The sequence below is a fragment of the Gymnodraco acuticeps genome, unplaced genomic scaffold (assembly GCF_902827175.1).
Source record: "Gymnodraco acuticeps unplaced genomic scaffold, fGymAcu1.1, whole genome shotgun sequence".
In the NCBI taxonomy this organism is placed as follows: Eukaryota; Metazoa; Chordata; class Actinopteri; order Perciformes; family Bathydraconidae; genus Gymnodraco; species Gymnodraco acuticeps.
This window is the reverse complement of record NW_022990196.1, coordinates 610,437-632,742: the sequence shown is the minus strand read 5'-3', so window position 1 is coordinate 632,742 and position 22,306 is coordinate 610,437. Positions and strand designations below refer to the sequence as shown.

At 40.2% G+C, this 22,306-nt stretch overlaps 1 protein-coding gene across 2 annotated transcripts in view; it reads left to right on the top strand.

Annotated features, from left to right (window-relative positions):
- Positions 1-22,306, top strand: part of opcml (opioid binding protein/cell adhesion molecule-like) — a 549,099-nt gene that overhangs the window by 391,034 nt on the left and 135,759 nt on the right. For both annotated transcript variants that reach the window (XM_034217945.1, XM_034217943.1), the window contains one exon: positions 12,669-12,904. In XM_034217945.1, the coding sequence (XP_034073836.1) occupies positions 12,669-12,904 (236 nt within the window). The remainder of the gene's footprint in view (positions 1-12,668; positions 12,905-22,306) is intronic.

The following is a 22,306-nucleotide window of genomic DNA, read 5'->3' as shown; positions in this document are numbered from 1 at the left end:
TAACAGCCAATGGTTGAGCTGGTTCAGGCTCATTCAACATATTCAAGTTCATACAGATCTTTTTAAGAAATAGCAATGACATTTTATGACCATAAAACCATGATATAAAAATGTGATGTGAATGAAGGCTCTTGGCCAACAGTGGCTCAGTAAGATATTCTGTACTTAAAATGTCTGTCACACTGTGTCCTGTGGGGAGTAGTGTCTCACTATTTCTGATTCACGTCTGGACTTTGATGGAGCTCTGTGATAGACCTGGATCCCCACCCGGACGTCTCCTCTGACCCCGCAGTGACAGTATGAGTAATACTATTCATCTACTGTGGTCCATTGGATTGAAGGCTAGGCATTGTGTGGGGAGAAAACAATCATTTGTCTTTAATATGAATCCATTGTCTCGCGGTTCCTTCCTGGGGACTCTGCAGGGTGAGTGTTGTAACCTTTTCATTTTAGACACATTTTCAAAACTGCTTCCCAGAGAATGCTAAAAATATGCAAATGTGGCACTTGGCATAGATCATAGTAAATGGAAATGTTCACACTCAAATCTATTCAACAAAAAATCGTGCAGTAAAATATACTCTTTTCAGCATACATTATTAATTAAAGTGAAGTACAGTGCATATATCCCTTATTTCAATCAGGAGAGACGTGATGTATGGAATACATATTTATTATTTATCGGTCACATTATATAAATGAAACATAATGATGACAGTTTATAACAAGTGAATTAAATGGTGTTTTGGCGATTAGGCCCAGGTTTTGTAGGATATCAATCGGGAAGGGAAGAACCGTTTCCGATGAACCCCCCTGGGTCTAGACACTGGTGGTGGTGATAAGTGGTTAGGTCCGGTTGGAAGGGAGAAGGTTAAGCTTGGCCCTGAGTGGAAAGCAGGAGGTGAAGGGGTGGAGGAGGGTTGCGCGTTGACACCTGGAAGACAGCTGATAGGAAAGGGGAGAGCATATATAGAGGGATTAACAGGTGCGATAATTAGGCTTGTAAATGGAGGGGAGTGATAGGTTAGCTGAGGAGTGGCGCTCCCTGTCATTTTGTGCAGGGAGCGAGTATTGCCATGACGTGCAATACGGAGTGATAGGTCTTCCTGTCTGAACTTGCGCTAAGCTTCATATCCCTTCACAGAACTAAAGTATGCTTTTATATAAGGTTTAATGAGATGATGGAATCAAAGCTGAACTGCATAACATAAAAAGGCCCACATGCTGAAAACCCAACCCCAGCAGGGGGTCTGGGGGGATTCTCCCCCAGGAGATTTTTAGAAATACTAACATAAACTACGCATTCTGGTACACTCTGAGAAGAAAATAAATAAATCTATTACTACCCGACATATTAATAATATTTTATGCCATTGTTTGTTTTTCACTTTGTTCTGACATCTTGCTGCTCCTCACAGAGAGAAGAGCAAAGAGGAGAGAGTCTGTGTGACTTACTTTAAATTGTGGGTAAGGGTAGATAGCCCCCATTGTTCTGTGACCTGTCAGTCATCAAACCGGGGGTCATATTTCATTATGTGTTCATTTCTATCTGAAGTTGTACCCATGGATGTATAAAAAAGAGTTCTACCGCAAAGTTATTCTCCGAGGGGACTTCCGGCAACAATCTTGATTCTGATCAAAGGCCAGAAGACTCGAAAAAACATCAGCAAAGATGTTTTATTGAGAAGATGATCACTACGTGACAGTTTTCAAATCCGTTTATGGTCTCCGGTACTTTCAGTCCAATGCCGACTGCATGCACAGCGTTAGAAAATCGGGCCTTCAAAATAAAAGTTTGACTTTTTTCCCCCCAAAAAAAAAACGTTTTCTTCACTCACACATTTGCGACCCACTTGAAATGGGTCCGCGACCCACCAGTTGAGAACCACTGCTGTAGACATACTGTTTCATATATTGAATGCTGCTGAGAGAGCAAATGTTTCTTGGGTTCACTTTTTTTTATTTTGCACCTGAAATATTAATGCGGGCAGCCACATATCTCATAATAAAAAAAGAAATTCTAGGCCTGTCAAATAATATTAGAACGCAGAGTACCTGTTGGTTGGGTGAGCAGCATGTTGACAGCCTTCGTGTTATTGTCATTCTGGAGGATCTTTCTGTATCTTGAGCTAACCGTTGATACTTCATTCTTGTGCATGTCTGACTGAGAAAACTGCTTCGACAACATTACTACATGAAGTGAGAGTATTCTATTTGGTTTGTCATCCTTGTCCTACTTTCCAGTAGTCAGTTCCAATTCCCAGTGCTCCATGTTTCTGTGACAAGCGTAGGACTGGTGAAGATATAAACCACCAGTGGCGGCCGGCCCATAGGGGCGCCAGGGGCGCCGCCCCACCTCTTCCTACATACAAAAAAAAAAATGTAAAAAAAAAAAAATATATATATATATTTTATATTTTTAATGAACAAGGTAAATATCATACAATTGGTATCACTAAAATGATAAACAACAATAACATTCCGTTTAAAATTGTGTTACGATGTCTAAAGTTACTGATAAGTCACATGTTTCCTGCCTGGCCTTGCCCATGGCATTAGTTTATCATTACCGGGCGGAGCCCCCGAGCCAAACAGCAGCAACCAGCACGTTGCAAAAGTCTCAATAGTCAACTGTGCCGGCGAAACATAATTTCAGCCAATCAGCGCTGTCAAATATTTTGGTCACGAGGGCGCTCACGTTGGCGCCCACGTTGCTTACGTGGCGTGAGTTGTTTTTTAGACTCGTGAGTGACCAAGGTGACGCAGTAGTTGGACGATAATGGTGTGCAGGTGGAGTCGGCGGACCTCGGTCCGCACCCAATTCCGTGCAAGAGCTACTCTCCAATCCTTTCCAAAGGAGAAGTTTGGGAGATAAATTGATACTTAAAGACCTTGGACCGGACCAACCCGATTTGTATATATCACAGCAAGCTCGTGAAAAAGACAAAACGTATCAACGAGGCTTCTCACATGGCTAGCTGGATGCAAACGATGCAAACAGGTAAATGCTATATTTTGTTTCCCATGCTTGCTCTTCAAACAGCCGATACGATCTGTTCAGAAACTAGACAAAAGTTACACAATACAAACCACAGACTGTCTGTGTCATGGAGAATACAGTCGCTGGTTTATTTATGTCTGTATAGGCCGTTGTTGTGAGTGTGGACGTTCGGAGCATATATAACGTTAGCTTAGCCAAGCTCCATTCAGAAAACAAGCATTCTAAAAGGTTTTTTCGCCTGCCATCTGTCTGCAGACTTGTCAAAGCATTAATTCATGGTTTTTACTAACCGGTATCAGTATGTTGTTACGTCGGCATCATTTAGAAACGTGTATTACAATTTAATCACGGTAAAATATGTTCATTTTGTTGTAGTTGTAGCTCCCGAGCGAGTCTTGTTTGAATGATGCGAGTAAACACAGCTGGCAGCCGTGGTGAAACTCGAGCGACTAGAGCGATGCGATAGGAGCGTTTAGAGCGAAGCGAATATTCGCAGATTTGGATGTTGAAAAAACATGGATAGCACCTAATACACAAACTGGATATAGACTATTTATAGGCATTCACAGTAACCACAGTGAGCTAAAGAATGGATCACCAGCTAGAAGTAGAGCCTTGAGTCTGATTAAACTTAAAATGAAGTTAAAATAGCAATTAAAGAGTAAAATGTGGGGATCTATACATACAGTAAGGTATGGTGAAGCACTGTGTTTGTGTCTAAGCTGAAAGAGAAAAATAGAAAGAACAAAAATGATGTGTTTCTTCTTGTAATGAAGAGTGAAATAAATTAATACAAATAGAAAGTGGTCTCAACAGGAAAATAATGTCTGCCAGGCTCTATTACCCCTTTTCCACTAAATGAGTTGTGCTAGTGTTGGTTCAGAGATGGTTTACATTGGGAAGATACTAAGTACCCGTTTGCTTTCTGACGACTAGATCCCAAAACCACTAAGTCATGACTCCACCGATTACATCGATGCTTTTTGGACTAATTCGATCTGGCCATTTGACAGTCGATCCAGTAGTGAGTGAGTCATGCCCCCGGTACCGGTATATATATAAACATCTACGTTTTTTGTGCTACCCCACTTTTGTACATATAAAAACGCCACTGGTGCTACAACATGCACATGTTTATTACATCAAAAATACATTTCCGGGACCATGTAGCATACACATCCATATCTCTTCCTTTTTACGATTGAATTCACCTTATATCCCTGTTGAACAGTGCTGCTGTGGTCGCTGAGCGCAAACTTTCAGAGTGTGATTGTATATATTTATTTCATCCACACAAGCAAACAAACCAAGGGAGTGTTGGTTGAGGACACCGTATGTGCCCAGAGACCAGAGTACATAAACAAGCAAATCCATCCAGAACTCCCAGTGTGTATGAGTACGAGAGATAACTGCCATAGAAATGTTTGCTGCTCCTATACAATAAAACTCTGCCAGCAATGTTTATTTTTGGTTTCAGAAGTCTTAAAATTGTTACTAACAGTAATGCAGAACATTTGTGGGAATTTAACGCTACTTTTAAAAAACAATTCTTTGATTTTTTTCGAGCTCCATTGTTTTTAGTTGCCAGGAGTCATCACCAAACACAGCAGCTAGCTCGATAAAGAGATTCCCAAGTCGGTCAATTTAAAGGTCAAAGACACACACTGGAAAGTAAGGGATTGGAATCCCACGACTCAATAGTTTTCCACGGTAAAAAAAGGATTGCTAATGCTCTTCTTTCCACAGGACTTACTGACGTGCTGCCCTTGAGCTGTTAACCTCTCCACAGGAGTCATTCTGTAGCGAGCAGAACACGGGACTGTTCAGCTCCAAGTGTGAATGTGTGCACTCTAAAAACAAATGCCTTGGCTCATCAAAGAAAATCAAGGCAACAGTTTGTATCGATGTTTATTGAGTTAAGACAACTTCTAATGAAATTGTGTTAAAGCAACAAAGTGATTTGAGTTAGGGGAGAAGGCTTCTCCTCTACAATCAGGTGTTTTTAATGACCACTTACTTCATCATTGGTAGCATAAACACAAGTTTTGAAGTTGATTACTCCAAAGATGAAGTTGCTCCAACTAGTTTTACCACATGATTTAAAAGGGATTTGAAGTTGTATGCACTTAATTACCCTCATTGTGAACACACGTTTTTAAGTTGACAACCATTTATAAATGAAGTTGCTCCAAATATATTTTATTCAATAGTTTTTTTTCTTAGCTTTTTCATGTTTTTGCCTTTAAAGAAATAAATTGATTCCACAACAAAAATATTAGGCAATTCACTTTTTATTTTGAACTGCAGTTGTTTATTTCAACACATGATGTTTCAATCAGGAGAGAATTCATTTAGTTTGAACATGTATTGACACATGCCATATGATAAGGTGCATGAACACCTGAAATCACAGCTGACTGCAGGAGAGAGGAGAACCATTTTATAGTTTGTCTGCAGCTCGTTGATTGGCTGCTGGAGAATGAGGTGAAATGTAATAGGTTAAAGAGAACGCCTGTGATGAGCTGATTATATGCAGCTGCGGAGTGAATGTATTTACACCCAGTCTTCCTGGAAGAACTTGCGCTGAGCTTTATTTCAATCTTGAAAAAAAAGATAAATAACACAAATTTAAATTTCCCCACAAATAATAAATAAACACATTAGCCATATTACCATGGGACATGGGGACACAGCAAATACATGCTGCCATCACATCGAAGTTAGAGGCCTTTGCATATTTAAAACCAGTGCCAAATGTGTAACATCTGTAAAGGTTTTGTGAAACTACAGAAACAAACTCTCAATGGCCACCAGTCTGCAGATCACACACATCCATTTCACAAGAGATGTAACAAAGATGTTTACACTGCAGACAGTCATTATTTCAAACAGTATGAACACATTTAACGCAGAATGTGTTTCCCTGGACCACGATGGCTGCCATCGTATGGTCAGATCCTGGGTTGACCGGTCACTGATGAAGGCGATATTCATGTCCTTTTGAAGCACATTAAATAATAGGTTAGCGTATAAGAGATAATGAATTAGGTAACTGCATACTTTTTAAACTCTTAGCTCATTCAGAGCCATTATTACCAGTTGCTAAAGCAACGCTGGTATTGTTTTCACCTATTGAGTCTGCATGTGTGTGTCGCAGTAGCGTAGGCAGAAATGTACTTTAGGGTGGGCCTGTATAAAATAGGGTGGGCCAGATTTTTCTTCTGCGCATCAGAAGCTAACAACAATCCCCGCCGGTGGCAGATTACTTTTAGAATACTTTTGGAATATTTTCCACCACCCGGACTGCATTCTTTGTACTGTCTTAAAACCTTTCCTTAAAATATGTTATGAATTGTAAGGTGTCCTTGGGTGCTTTTGAAAGGCTGCCCCAGGCATTCAGCAGCAGCAGGCCATTCACTTTGATTTGATCCCGTTATGAAATGTCATCATTTCGATAATAAAGAAATTCTACATAAACGTTATCTTGCACATTTTATCTAACCATCTCCGTTTCTAACTTTCAATATAGTTTAAAAGAGATCTCTCTCTCTCATCTGCGTGCGGGGGCGGGGCCTCTGCATCTCTCTCTCTCTCTCATCTGCGTGCGGGGGCGGGGCCTCACAGACACGCTGCATCTCTCTCTCGCTTACAGACACGCTGCAGCGCCGTGCAGTGTGCACTAGGGCTGTGCAATTAATCGTATTTTAATCGCGATTACGATTATGGCTTGCGACGATTAGGAAAACAGCATAATTGACAAAATACGATTATTTTGCTGGGTGCGCTTTCGCCCCTCCCTAAAAGCCCACTCGGCCACGTGGGAGTGACATGTGTTGTGAGTGTTCAGCGCAAGCGAAGATGTCAGAACAAGAGCAGCAACTAGTTAAAAAGAAGGGTCGCGGGGAGATTCCCAGTCGATCGCGAGATGTGTCTAAAAATAGAACAACAATATTCTGTTTTATCGTTAATGTCCTGTAACATAATGTTCCCGTGCCAGAATAATGCACTTGAACGCATCAAAGCTTTGTGATTGGCCGGCCTCACCCCATGTGTCCGGGCGTGGCTGGTGAGCAGTGCACTAGTTCGCTGACGTTGTCCGTGTCAACAGCATGGATGGTCAACAGGAGTGACAGTCCGCACACACACAAGACCGCAATTATGGCAGAAGCAAAAAAGCCCAAAATATATAATTTTCACTCCAAGTGGGAGGATCATTATTTTTGTATCTATTCCAATTCAAAGTCCATCTGTCTCATCTGCAATGCGAGCGTGGCTTTATCGAAGAAGGGTAATTTAGGAGCGGCATTTCAAAACAGTGCACAAACGCTACGAGACGGAATTCCCTCCTAATTCTGCCCTACGCTCCCAAAAGGGGAGGGGCCTGAGAGCACAGCTAAATGCACAGCAGTCCATTTTCACCAGGCCCAACAACAAGAGCAAGGCTGCTACCATAGCATCTTATCGTGTCAGTCACGTTCTTGAGAAACACATGAAGTCTTTCAAAGACGGCGAAGTTGTGAAAGAAGCTTTCCTGGAGGCTGCCGACGCGCTTTTGTGGGACAGTAAAAATAACAGCAGCATTTCAACAAGTTTTTGATATAATAAAAACTCAATTTAGATACCGTTATTAATCTGCTGTAAGTTTTAGTTTGTTTGAATTTATTCATGATAATTATTGTACAAAATGGTATAAGAATGCAAACATTAAGATCTGTTCTGTTTAAATTGATTATAGTCTATCAGTTCAGAAACTAGTGTTGCTTGCATCCTATTTTAAAAAGGCATTTCTTTTTATACTCTAATAAAATGCAACAAAAAATGGGTTTGATTCTATTAATGTTGTCTTTTTTATTGCACTGTTGCTGCAGCAGATTACTGTGTAGCTTCAGATCTGAGTTGTCTTATTAGTAAGCCTAATTTATACTTTTGTAGCAACACTATTTTTATATAATGGCAAAGAAAGGGTTCTTCAGAGTCTTTTCTTTTTGTCCTGTGTCATATGTGGCAGCACTGCCACAAGTTCCTCTTCAGAGAGGGTCTTCAGTACAGGTGGCAATATTGTCACCTGCCTGTGCTCATCTCTGAAACCAGACCATGTAAACAGGCTGGTATTTCTTGCAAAAAATCTTTAAGAGATGACATGAGCAGCCCTACCAGCATTTGCCATGGTGGCCTAAACATTTTTATTTGGTCTTAAATTGTAGTTCAACATTTATTTCCTGTTACTTCTGGACCATGACGGTTGGCCAGCCTTCAACGTTTAACTGAGTGGAATATGTTGAATATGTTTTACCAAAATGTTGGCTATATGTTAAGGAGTTTTCAGTAGGTTGTGACCGTGCACTGCAACATGTTTGATTTAATTTATTTTGGTCTAATTTATTTTTATTTATCATATTAATATATGTTTAGTATGGTTTTGGAAGTGCGCTCCAACACATTTATTGATCTTGTTTATTGGTAAAATATTATTTGTTTTAAAGTTCAATGAATAATCGTCAAAATAATCGTGATATCAATTATTGACCAAATAATCGTGATTATGATTTTTGCCATAATCGCACAGCCCTAGTGTGCACACAGTTCTGCCGGTAATGAATATTACATTTTGTGAGGAAACTTTTCCACCAATAATTCCAATAAGTATTCCAAAATGTATTCACTTCAGGTTTACGAAAGTAACTGTAATCAGATTACTCGTTTTTCAAATGTAACCCCAGCTAAATACACTTGATTTTTGAATTCTGATTAAACTCGATATTTGTTCACTTGAATTTCACTTTGAATTATTGGATATTCTCAATGGGTGAATAACTTTTTTTTCATTATTAATAATAATAAAATCATTTAAAAAAAAAAAAAAATAACACCGAAGCTTTCTCAGGGTGGGCCAATGAGTAAACTGGGTGGGCCTGGGCCCACCCTGGCCCTATGGTGGCTACGCCACTGGTGTGTCGTCATGGCAATGTGGTCCTGAAGACACACAGAGGTGCTTTTGAGTACTTTGCCTAGTGTTTGAATGCATGTGGACAGATTTAGTCAATCCCAACCGTGCAAGTTTTAGTGTATCTTCTCATATTTTTTGCAGGTTCCATACAATATGTGAACTGGTTAAGTGAAGAGCAGAAGCCACTTTTCAAATGTTACACAATCCTTTTCCCATGCCATTGCTGCCAACACCTATCCATGCTGAACGTCTCTAAGATATTATTGATTGGGGTGTGGCCAAAAGTGCAATATGCTTCAGAATGTAGCTGACAGAGAGCAGTGCTTTTGTCCTGTGTTTTTACACTGTGTCCGTGGATTTGATTTAATTTCAATATTTTTAATTACGTCGCTAAACTCCTTGAAAAGGTCCTCTTCCTTTTCTCCAAGGCACACGACAAGGCAGCGGATGGCTATAGTTCTCTGCGTACTTCAATTGTATTGTGCTATTTTTGAAAAAGTAAAAAAAGAGAAATGACCTAAATGAATATATTCTGAATGGGTGACTGCCAACAACTTGCATTTCAATGACAACTCTAAATAACGATCCTACCTCAAGAAGCATCCTTGATCTGCTTCACCAGATTCATTTTGAATAAAAAGCGATATCACTATAGTAACCAAAGTATGTTTACTCTCACAGTAGCCTCTACTACTTTGTATCCTCTCACAGAACTATTCACAGTTCAAAGGCTGCTAATGTTGGTCAAACAGCAATTTGCCATACAGAGCAACTACAAGGCTATCTACTGTATTTGAACGACAACAGATGACACTCACCTTAAAATGTCCTTTGTATATTTCTATTTGTCTTAACTGTGGGAACTTGTCCCGGCATGTTAAGTGGGAGTGGACTTGAAATCCTTAACTCAAGGTGTAGAACAATAAGTTATCAAGCCAATTGCATTACTTACTTAGTTTTAAGTCAATTAACGCAGAAATCAGAGTTCAAATTACACACAATATTAAGTTGATGTAATTACCAACATTATTACGTCAACACAACTTATAAATTAATGTTTGCAACTCAAACTGTTAATCTAAATCAATTAACTCACATTTTTATCTTGCAACCATGCATTGAATTAAGTGGAGGTGAAAGGTCGCCTGAATTGGTTTTTAGAGTGCACCAATATGAATATGAAGCAGTGGTGAACAGGGGCTCTAATAAAAGAAAGCCCTCGACTGGACTATAGTTGATACTCTTCTTTAATCACAATGATGCACTTGCTGCGTGATGAATGCGCCTCTACAGTATTCCTGTGAGATTCAATCAAGAAGTGAAGCTTATTGGATAAGGCTTTTCTGGCCAAACCATCCTTGAAGCAAACAAACACCTTATGGGGGCTGTGCGTTCACATGCCAATGCGCACTGAGCAGAGGAGATGTCACTTTGCTTCTCTGTACACTGACAGGGCGTTTAGATCTCTCCTTATCACATCTAGCTGAGCCGGCATCATGTGAGGCTTTCTTTATCCCATAGTGCTCAGCGGCACCCTGCAGCTACCAGAGCAACAGACAGCTGCTCTTGTGTCCCCCTCTCCAACTGAGCTGATTGGTGGCATTGGACAAGTGTAAAGCTTTAAATGACGCTGTTCCCATTGCTCGCCGCTGGAGTCTGTCAGAGTGTGTTCCCCCAGGAGGAGTCAGGCTCAGCCCAGGATAGTCTGGCTTTGGGCACAGGGCTGCTCTTCTTTCAGCCGATTGCATAAGACAAAATAGTAAGGTCCACTGTGCTGTGTGGAACATATCATTCTCTGGACTTGGCCATGGCGATGATCTTGTTGCAATAAAAGAAGACCCTCATGCCACAGTAATGCAGCGACTGAAGCGCTGTGTCCACACATGAGCTGAAGGCACAGGGGCCAGGGTGGGGGCCAGGGAATCGCAGAATGTTAGTCTGTACCAAAAACCAAACCTTAAAGCAGCAGGAAACAGGAAAAAGGGTCAAACATAGCTAACCAGCTGACTGTGCAAACACACAGGGAGTAGAGCGGTAGAACATGTATGTGCTCTTCACATTATGCCCTGTGCAGCATGTGAAAAAGGGCCATTATTTCATATTGCTTTTCTATTTTGCAAAGCAGATATTGCCTGAAGCTTTTGGTCCACATAGATAACATGACTAATGCAATGACAGGTAGCATTTCACTTTATTACAGTAGAAACTATGAATATCATGTGAATTGAATACTGTCTGCTAATTGAGTAGGTGTAAAGTGCATGTGAAGAGTATGATGAGATAGAGGAATGCATCATGGAAAATAATACACAGGAGCATGTCAGGGTGCATATTGAAATGGTTGCCTCATCATCTTTTTGGGATCAAAGTGGGAGGAGAGGTCAGTGTGCACATGTTCTGTGTCTGCTGGGTTGCTGGTGCTGAGAGCGAGTTTGGAAGTGACTGGTGTGTTTTGTTTAGATGATGTTTAAGCTTGTTTTGGCACAGTTGGATAGTTTCCCCCACACGCCAAGCATAACGGTGTCGGTGCAGTTGGATCCAAATGAAAGATCATTTCCTCTGTATTGTCTCAAGCTCACTGTCTGTTTCTGTTGACCACCACATAGGCTCTACATCTGGGTTATCATCTTGTCCAGAACCCAGTTCACAGTCTTTACAAATATTTCTCCATCGCTGTTGGTCTTGTCACCTCAATCTCTCCCGCACATCACTGAACTCTATTATTTCCCACGACCCACCTGACAATCTCTCACAAAACACTAGTGTGTGCTCATATTTTACATAAATGTGAGTTTGAGAAGCAGGTCATTTCAGTGGAATAATCTAGACCTGTGGTTGAAAACGCAGCTCTAATCAATGTTTGACAACAACTATTACAAAGCAATGTGAATGGTGCTTCTGGTAGTGATGAACCAATAGAGAATGATCACCTGCAGCTTCTCTCAGCTTGGTGGAGCTTTTGATTTAGTTTCAACTCTGACCTCGAGTGCACTGATTTGGTTCCTTTACAATATCCTTATATTATCTTTTCCAGCTTCAACAGCCGACTGTTTTCAGCAACAATGCACTAAAAGCTCACGTACACCTCCTGCTGAGCCTGACTCTGCAGACAGACACAGTTGGAGAAGCGCTGGGGAACATAGTGGAGCAGTTAGCGGCTGAAGAGCCAGATCTTTCCCTGAGGAGCCGGTAGAGACCTGGAGCAGAGCTCTAGAAGCTGGAGGGAATGGAGATGATAATACTGCTCTGTAATTGCTGGATATAATCATGGATTCAAAAGCAAATGTTTGCTAAAGAAACTAAGAATGAGTTATTGATTTTAGCCATTATAATTCATTGATTTAAAAGGTATTCTATCACTTCGAATGTTAACATATACTATTTTACTAAATGTTACCTCCATTTTATTATCTTAAATGAATAAACCATGTCTAGGCTGATCAACAGGTACAGTCTTGACCTTGTCAGCTTTTGTGTTATCTGCTTTCAGAACAGCTACTTCTCATTCATACCCAAAAATAAAACAAATCTACGCCCACGATTGACCTTCCAGAGCAAGATCTATTCCTCATAGCGCCCTCATATTTAGAAATGTCAAAATGTCCCATTATAATATATTGTTTGAGTGGTGTTTTTCAGGGATGTTACCATAGGAGAATCATTGTGCTGAAAGCTGTCATCACTGATGTGCTTCTGTGTTTCTCTCTTTCTCCCTACCAGATGCAATGTAGATAGCAAAGTATCACGAGTGGCCTGGCTCAACCGCACCACCATTCTCTTCGCAGGAAGTGAGAAGTGGTCTCTGGACCCTCGCGTCATCCTGATGGAAAACACAGCCGTCACAGAGTACAGCATCATGATCCAAAATGTTGACGTCCATGACGAGGGGCCCTACGTCTGCTCCATCCTCACAAACAAGAAACCAAAATCCACAAAAGTGCATGTCATCGTTCAAGGTAAGAAGCTGATTCCTCCTCAGCCTGTCAGTGATAAGGAAACAGTGTTGTGTGGGTGTTCTTCTACGGATGAATCTTGTAACCTCAAGTTGTTCTTGCCTGGATTTCATCAGTGAAAGTCCAATCAAATGGGAGTATCTCCCCTCCCCTGTAAAGGACGGTGTTTTAGATGGAATTCAATGAGCATTAGACCTGGTGATGAAACCGGGATTCAATCTCGATTTAATTTCAGATTGCTGATAGAAATTGATTTAGGGCACAGTGCGCTGTCCTGGCTCAGTTTCTTTGCAAAGTCCTACTAAATCAATTGTCAGCAGAGAAACTTTTGTTTTCTTTTGTGACGAAATCAATTTACCGCACAATGAGTTTCCACAAATAACAATAAGCACCAACGCCTGGAGTCTGCATTGAGGTTTATATCATTAAAAGTGAGATAAAGTAATGTAGAAGATACCTCATTATCACAAAGAGAATGCACTACATCAAGCAAAGACTTTCTTTGAGGAAAGATTCAGCTTTCTCTTTTGACTAGCTCATTTTCTGAAAGATAATTGACATGATCTTCACAAAACAAAACGGTTCAACTCGATGCTATTCACTTTCATGCCATCATAATGAACACTGGGTATTTTTCATACTGTATAATTCATGATGATATCTCATTAACTCTTAATTGATGCTGAGAAGCATCGGGCCATGCTTTTAATCAAACAATAGACAAGCATATTCTCACACAGACAAGGAGACACACTCCAATTATACTTTCCCATGGATTTTCTATCTGTCCTTTTTCCTGACCTTGAATGACTCAACCATCTGGATACTGCGAGCTAACACTTGAAACTTAAAGCAGAAACAATATCCGCAGAATGAGCAAAGCTGGGCTTTGATACACCAACTAAACAGTGGTGGAGACGCTTTGTGTTGCTACACTAAAGAGGGAGGCACCTGCTCCAACAATCAGCGAGCTTTGAGAGCTCAAGTGTGTTTACCAGCCCAGGACACCTTCTTAATTCCAGCACTTTATTCTCAATACACTCTAATACTGGAGAAAGTTGCTCAGAACGTTTGCTCCTTATTTCATAGATAAGACTGTGACAGTTTCCACAGCAATACTGCCGGTCATTATATGTGATAGAAAACTATTTCAATACAAGAAAGACATAATCTATTAATCAGTCATTACATACATGTAGGTCAAGCAGCTTTGTTAATTCACTGTAAAATCTATTTCTAAGATTTATGATTTAAATCTCCTACGGGGGCAACCCAGTCTCACGGCATTTCGTGTTCACCAACACGATTTTTAATCTATTGATTCGTGTTCACCAACACGATTTTCCCCTTTTTTCGTGTTGCACAGCACCATTTTAAAAGCAATGTATTTCTACTGGTAATGTGTTTCGTGCCTGCAGCACGTCTTTTTCTCCGGTCGGGTCGAGGAAGACCGGAAGCTGTGGGGTTCATAAAAACATGTTCTTACTCAATATCAAGCCACAGTTATTGCTTTTATTTTAAATCGTACAATTTCGGACTTTTGTTGCCGTCTGTGAGGAAAATAAATGGCTCAGAGTCTCAGGATACTGAAATCTGTATTTTTAAATCTTTTTTTCCTTCTAATTTGTTATTCTTTTCAAAATAACACACTGTTATTTACTCACCAATAACACACAATTATCCTTGCTTTTATTTATTGGTTTAATTCCATAATCTCTGGCTTTTTTGGCGTCCGTCAGGAACTGAATTTCAAAATAAAATATCCGGAAACAGACGTAGGCCTATAAGGGACATTTCGAGCGTCATTGCGATTGTCAACCTTTCTGAGTTTAGGATGGCCGAAGACACTACACTACCCATAATCCCCAGCTATCGTTTAGGACTACAGTCCCCCGTAAGGTTACGCAGAGCGTCAAACAGCTGTGTGAAATGGAACGAAACCACGCCAGACTATCCAAAACTGGAATCGAACGCCCCCCCAGAACTACACATGCTGGCTATTGTGTTTCGCTAAATGTGAATGTGTGTGTGTGCATGTGAATAGCCGACCTTTATTATGGTACCGAGTATATTGCCATAAATATGATGATTGATTATCAGTAAAAAATTCTATGTGACACAACGACATTGGATTAACCTTGAGATGCGTTTTTATTCCGTTGAACGCAACTTTTGATCACAAATCAAAAAAGGTAAGATGTAATTATTGTAATATTCTTGGAACCGGATGTTGTTTACTTTCTCTTTTCTGGCTGATAGCTCCAGGAATTCGAGGTCGGACAGTGATGACATTACATGTGTGGGATCTGTGGAGTCTCAGCTTTAAATCGTATATCTTGTTTGTGCAGTTAAGATAGTAATAAGGGCATTTCTACCGTGTGTTGTGTGTAAAAAAGCGTTAGCATTAGTTAGCATTGTTTCGCTCAATGCTAATTCAAAGGCTTGGTATTACTCTTGTGTTTTTTCTAGCTAACAATTGTTCTTATTGTCAGTTAGTGGAGTTTCTTACCTTTTAAAAGGGTATGAAACATTAATAGTTTCATAAATGTTAAGAAGCCGTGAGACATGTGAGAGAAAAAAAACTGTGGGAGGGGTCCACTGGGGGGACCTTCGGGCTTAACTGGTTAACAATGATTAATATTTGTAAAGGCTACAGGTGATCTTAAGATGCGTGAGCTATGCTTAGGGACCTACCAGTCAAGATTATTTGTGCGTAGGGGTGCATCATCTTGCGCCTGGTCCTGGTCATCCTCGCCATTGCCCATGCCGTGAACCATCACCTCGGGCTCGGGCTCGAACAAATAAGGACGTAATGGTCCATCGTCTGGCTCAATATTGTCACCATCGTCGCTTACTGAACCGGATTCAGATTCAGTTCCTAAAACGACATTTTCGTAGGAAAGCCGAGAGGATGTTTCTGACTCGCTATCATCACTGGATACCTCGTACAATCCTTCTTCTTTGTCTGGTATATTTGCCCTTCCACGTTCATTCTGCATAGACGCCATGGTTTGTTATCGTATCGTCTTCCTAAGTTTTCGTCACTTCTGGTTTGGCTGAGTCGAACATTTCGTTTCTAAAAAACTTCGGGGAAGCTGCAATAAAGTGCTTCTAACATGCGTAAGGCATTTATTATATTTTTTTAATCAGGTGTGATTGTTTTGGTACGTAATTATGCTTGTATATAAGTTAAAACGAAACTATTTGAGGTTCCATTTCCACTATCCCTTTAATGTTTAAATAAAGGTTAATTCGTTTTTCTGTTTTGCACCTCCTCCTATTAATATCTTTGTACATGCTGCACTAAACTGTTTTATTGTAGAGATCACTTTATAGTATCTTCTTGATTTTTTATATTCTATATTTCTATATTTATACTTTCCCCCTATGAAAGTATGTACTCTTAATATTTTTTTAATCAAACACAATAATTCAATAACGTGCTTTAACCACTAGATGCACACAAGGTACACAAATGTTTTCCGGATTTCATATCATATAAACACAAAATCCCAGCATGCATTGCGGCTAAAACATCCAATAAGCGAGCTTAAAACCATAGCTGAGGATCTTGGGTAATGCCTATTGTTAGGGATTTGGAGGGATAACTGGTCCGCTTTTCAAATCTCCGCGCGTTCCTATGAAGCTGGTTATAATACAGGAAGGAATCCATATCTACAAAGTAACCGTTAACAATAATCTACTTTAATGGCAATATGACAATGCAATACAATCATTACAATACAACATGATATATTACAGTTATATTGTAATGCTTAAGGAGTAATACCGGCTTACTCCTGCCCTGGTTCGCATACTGCAGAGCTACTTTCACCCGAGGGCAGCATGTGAAGAAGAGGCCGAACGCCAGGGATCCACCGGATATATACCAGAGTAAGAAGGAGGGGTTTGGCACTATGTCCGGTTATTTTTATTTTGAAATTCAGTTCCTGACGGATGCCAAAAAAAGCCCGAGATTATGGAATTAAACCAATAACTAAAATCAAGGATAATTGTGTGTTATTGGTGAGTAAATAACAGTGTGTTATTTTGAAAAGAATAACAAATTAGAAGGAAAGAAATATTTAAAAATACAGATTTCCGTATTCTGAGGCTCTGAGCCCCATTTATTTTCCTCACAGACGGCAACAAAAGTCCGAAATTATACGATTTAAAATAAAAGCAATACTTGTGGCTTGATATTGAGTAAGAACATGTTTTTATGAACCACACAGCTTCCGGTCTTCCTCGACCCGACCGGAGAAAAAGACGTGCTGCAAGCAGTAGAAATACATTGCTTTTAAAATCGTGCTGTGCAACACGACAAAAAGGGGAAAATCGTGTTGGTGAACACGAATCAATAGATTAAAAATCGTGTTGGTGAACACGAAATGCCTTGAGACTGGGTTGACGGGGGGGGGGTCCTTGGCAGAACAACATTGAAGCTTCCATTTGAAAAGATTGAAGAGTGGCCCTTTGCAATGCAAGTCGCTGATTTATCTTAAAAGTCTTGTTTTCACTTTTCTTGGTGAAGATATTCTTACATGACTTTTGTGTAGGGCCTCTGTATTTGGATGTAATGCACATTGATAGTTGCCATGGCAGTAGTAGTTTAGACTTTGATATATTCAGGTTGTTTTGCTGTTAGGATAAAGAGGCAGCCCAGAGGGGTTAGGGTTAGCCCAGAGTTTCTCCCATGATGCACTGGCCATACAGTGGTGTAATGACGCTTTGACCTGATGGCACATATTCATTTACGAATAATTAATGCAGTGTTAACATGCAATTGCTGCCTTTTCTCAGGTATGTGTTGTGAGAACGTTGTGTAGGGAAGAGCACACATATCAAACCCTGGAGATATAAATGAATGAATACAGTACATACTGCCACCTTTATGGCAAATCAGGAATCTGTGGGGAATGTTAGCGGTTCTCCGGTCCCTGCAGGCGCTCCTCTCTAGTACCTCCAATGGAGATTGGTGTTGAACCTGTACAAAGAGAAGGACTCTGGAGGCTAACATCAATCAGCCCAGTGACCTTGTCAGCGAATCCCCTCAGGAATATAGGGCATCTGCTTCCATGGCGACTGCACACAGAGAGTGGACCGACTGCAGTCAGGCCACGCTACAAGAAAGAATAATTCCTGGGAGTGCTTTGTAATACAACGAGTATGAATTCTGAGGACTAGAAGAGAGTAGAAGCACAGAAACAGCCAAGTGGTAGTTACACTATGATCCCAACTTCAAGGACTATTTATATAGTTCTTCCTATTGACTACCCTCGAACACCATAGCAACAGCTGAAATATTAAGGAGGTGCCGTTTTTCAGCTAAAATACTGGTTTTCTAACTTTTAGCAGATAAAAAAGAAAAATATCTTCCACTTGAAATATAAAAGCTGAATTTATGGCCAATATAATTCATCCTAATAAAAGTCAGTACTTTCAGAAGTCTTTTTCTCCCCCTTTGACTATGTTCGCTCTGCGGGTAATTCACTCATTATCCTGTCATTACCACATGTGGCTACTGTAATGATTACACAGTACTGTATTACATTTATATATTTAAAAACTGATGCTTGCGTACAGTAAAATTACATAGTGACCATCTGATACAAGTACAAATAACTCAACGTGGTGACTTTTAGTTTAACACAGAAAATGTCATATCGTCTCTTGGTGAAGACCTGTGTTTGTTTGACAAGCCGTACATTGCTTTGTCTCTCTTTATAATGACCAGCATTTTTGTTTTATTTGTACCCCCTGTCAGCAGGCCTGGAACCTTTGCAGGGTGCAGGTCAGACTCTTGACACAGTCTGACCTGATCTGTCCCATTCAGCGGACATAATGCTTTTAGTGGTCAGAAACAGAGCAGGCCATTAGAAAAGGACCAATAATGTTGCCTTCAGTTTGTCTGTATGGACCAGTTGATATTATTTAAGAATGCATTTTCCAGAGGAGTTTCTGGACTAGCGCAGTGCTTTGCAGTCTTTCGTTACAGCAGAATCCAGCTGTTCCTGAGTCTGATACCTCAGTCTCATCACATGCAGGTCAGGTGGAGTTGTTTAGTTCCTCATTACATGTTATGCATCGCCTTGTGATGTAAATGCAACCTGTACAAATCTGTTTCACTGAAGACAATAAAATATTTAAGAATGTTTTTATGACCTTTTTTGTGCACCACTAAAAGCATGTAAGAGTCATTATATGGATTAATGTCAAATTAAAAGTCTTGTTGAAGTTTTAAAGTTCTGCTAGTTGTGTTATCCTCAGTGTGCAATGCTGAACCTAGTAACCAAAATGATCGTCGTCCTGTAATCTGCTGTCGACTGGATCGTTCCATGTCATCATGCACCCTGTATCTTTTAAAACATATCCAGATATTGAGAGAAATGCGCTGAATTGTCTCACTGCTCCGATCAGTATTCCACTTCATGTTATCCGATTACAAACATGGAAAGAACTGCAGGTGCACTTGGATATCCCTGACCTTGATAGTGGAGAAAATAAAGCCTTCCACAGGAATCCAGACTCGGGAATTGTAACAAATGCTAAAGTGTAGTCTTCACTAAAGCAAATGTTTAACACTGTACAGCGTGCAGTATTTACTGAGCTCAGTCCATTGTCATGTTGCATTTCATTTGGAGCCTGGATAATTAATGTTAGGAAAACAAAATGGTGTCTTTGTCGTATTCCAGAAGAACATTAATTCAATTTGTGGTTTTTTGTTGGTTAAGCAGAGCTGCTGCCAACACAAGGAAAATGAAACCTGCCGTGTCGGTGTGATTTGTACGAGTTGATGAGATTCGTATGAATAATAATGAGAGGTGAATTTATCATAATTACAAAATGAAGAATTTAATAACTATGAGAAGTGATGAGACAATTATAACATTGTCGAATTGTTAGGCCTTAGGTGCAACATCTTTATTTTAAGTCCCCTTACACTTAAGGAACACCCACCCACACATTAGCTGCTCCATCACTGGTGCCAATCATAGCTTGCTCCTTCAGTCAATATCAATCAGTGCAGACAGGAAGATGTTTGTAGCTATTGCTCACAGACTGGGGTATTGCTAGGGGTTGTTTGCAGCATGTGTTTACCCAACACTATCATTTGTTGAAAATAAAGCTAATTTCAATAATGAACTGAAATGTATATGTTTTTGAAAAGAAAAATGGTAGAATTTATAGAGAAAAGTGTCCTGGAATCAGTCTTGTAATATAGCAGCCAGATGCTTGAGAAGGGGCTGAATAACTAGAACTTTGTTTTCAATTATTCCTCTTCAAACTATTTCTTGCAGTCCTGCTAACAACGTGTTGCCTCTGCCAAAGAGCTGTTGCATTGATTCCCCTGAGAGTACCTGGAACTACGTTTAGTTGTTCCTCCTGGGCAGTGTCCACATGAAGCTCCTCAGTGCACGCATTGTACAGAGAAAACAAAAGCACAACAACTGCTACTCTCTGTTCTGATGTCTGCTCCCACTATAGATCTTGGTTGTCCTTCTTACACATGAACCATATACAGTGCTGAACCTGCACTGTGCTATAATGCACCTTTCTAAATCCAGTTTAAGTGTCGGCAGTTTGGCCTTATCTATTTAAGAGTACTTGCAATAGAGTTGTGCAGTGATGACGTATTTTTGTATGCCGACCCGGAAGTAAGCTGCGCAAGGGTTCCCTCGACAAAAAAGCAACGGGATTTCTCTTTAGGATTTTGGAATATTGTAAAAAATAAGATCTGTGGAAAACGAACCTGTTTGATAAATGCACATTTTGTTCAGCCGGATGATCTCCACATGTCTACCCTACTTTTATAATTTTCTAATCATAAATCTAGTCGCCAGAAGCAAAATGCTAACGTTACGCTATAAAGGAACTACAGCAGGGTCGCACGACTTCAACGTCACGCCGTCACATAAGATCGATATTCAAAAATACAGATTCAACATTGTACAAGTTGAAGCGTTTGTTTTAACACTTTGCTTTTCAAGCAGAACAGGGCAAACTAACTTAGAGGAGTGTTTACGTGTTCGGTGTAATGACGTAAAACGGCCTGGACAACTTCTGTAGTCCTATTCAGCCACTTGTTAACAACCATCGTTTTTCAGACACGTCAACTCTTCAAAAATCACCAGCGGGGTCACTGATGATGGATTTAATGTTGTAGAACAAAACGTGATCCGTTTCTTAAATGTGTCTCAACCACAGACTTTACTTCCAGCTAAAACCGAGTTCAACAATTCCATTGACTCTGAGACAAGGGAACCGGAAGTGGTAATGCTGACTCACTTGCGGGTTTTAGGAATCATCACTGCACTACTCTATATGCAGTTCAGGCCACTAGGGTTGGGAGGGTTACATTAAAAAAGTTATCATTTATAGTTGCATGTAGAAACATTTATTACTAACTTTTTTTTAACATATTGCTAACTTTTTTTACTGAAGTATAATGTAACACAACAGAACAATGTAACCTCAGAAAAGAAGAAACCACGATATTCATATTTAGATTAATTAAAAAAGGATTTACAGGAAAACCTGCCTTTCATTGAGCGAGTTTAGGCAGTAGTTTATACACCAACACTGAAACACATGAGAGGAAGATGTTCCTTTATTGATCCCCAAGGGGAAATTCAGCTTTTGAATTCACAAATACACATATGTATTGGAGGTATAGACACACATTCATTTGTATAGAGAGTTGCCAGAGCGAAGAGGCTGCCATGCTGTCCAGTATGGCAAGCCATTTGAGTATTTATTCCATATCCTTCAGGGTCACTAGTTCATCAAATGCTTACAAGTTGGGACTTTGGTGCTACTAGTGCTACTCCTGGCGTCACTAGTAAGGCTTATGTGCTAACTAGTCAGACAAAAGTGCCACTGGTTGCAGTTTGGGGTTTGATGCCTTGCTCAAGGGCACCTCGGCAGTCCCGTGAACTGGCACCTCTCCAGCTACCAGTCCACATTCCATATTGATTTGGTCTGATTGGGACTTTGTCCGGCCACACTTAAGACTTACAGGCTGAGTTACTGCCGCAACAAGCACCACATGAGCACATACTGTTTAAAAACCAGAAAGTAAATCTGAATTTACAGAAAATTGCTGCAATAGCTGTAAGGGACAAGCGTTTCTTTTTTGTATCCTGATTATGTAATCATGTAACATGTAATCCATTACTCCCCAAGCCTGCATGCCACATACAGTTCAGTAGTTGTATCCTGATGCCTGGAATGAAGTGTTGAAGTTGCTTGATAAATGCGGAGAAAAACAAGGCCAGTGCTTGAGGAGGTTTTTTTCCTACATAGTTGACATTAGGTGTTGTTCAGAAGTTTTAATCAAATTAACACTCTGTGGCTTCCTCTGCAATTAAAGATGCAGTCGGTAGTGAATGGAGCTGTTTCGAT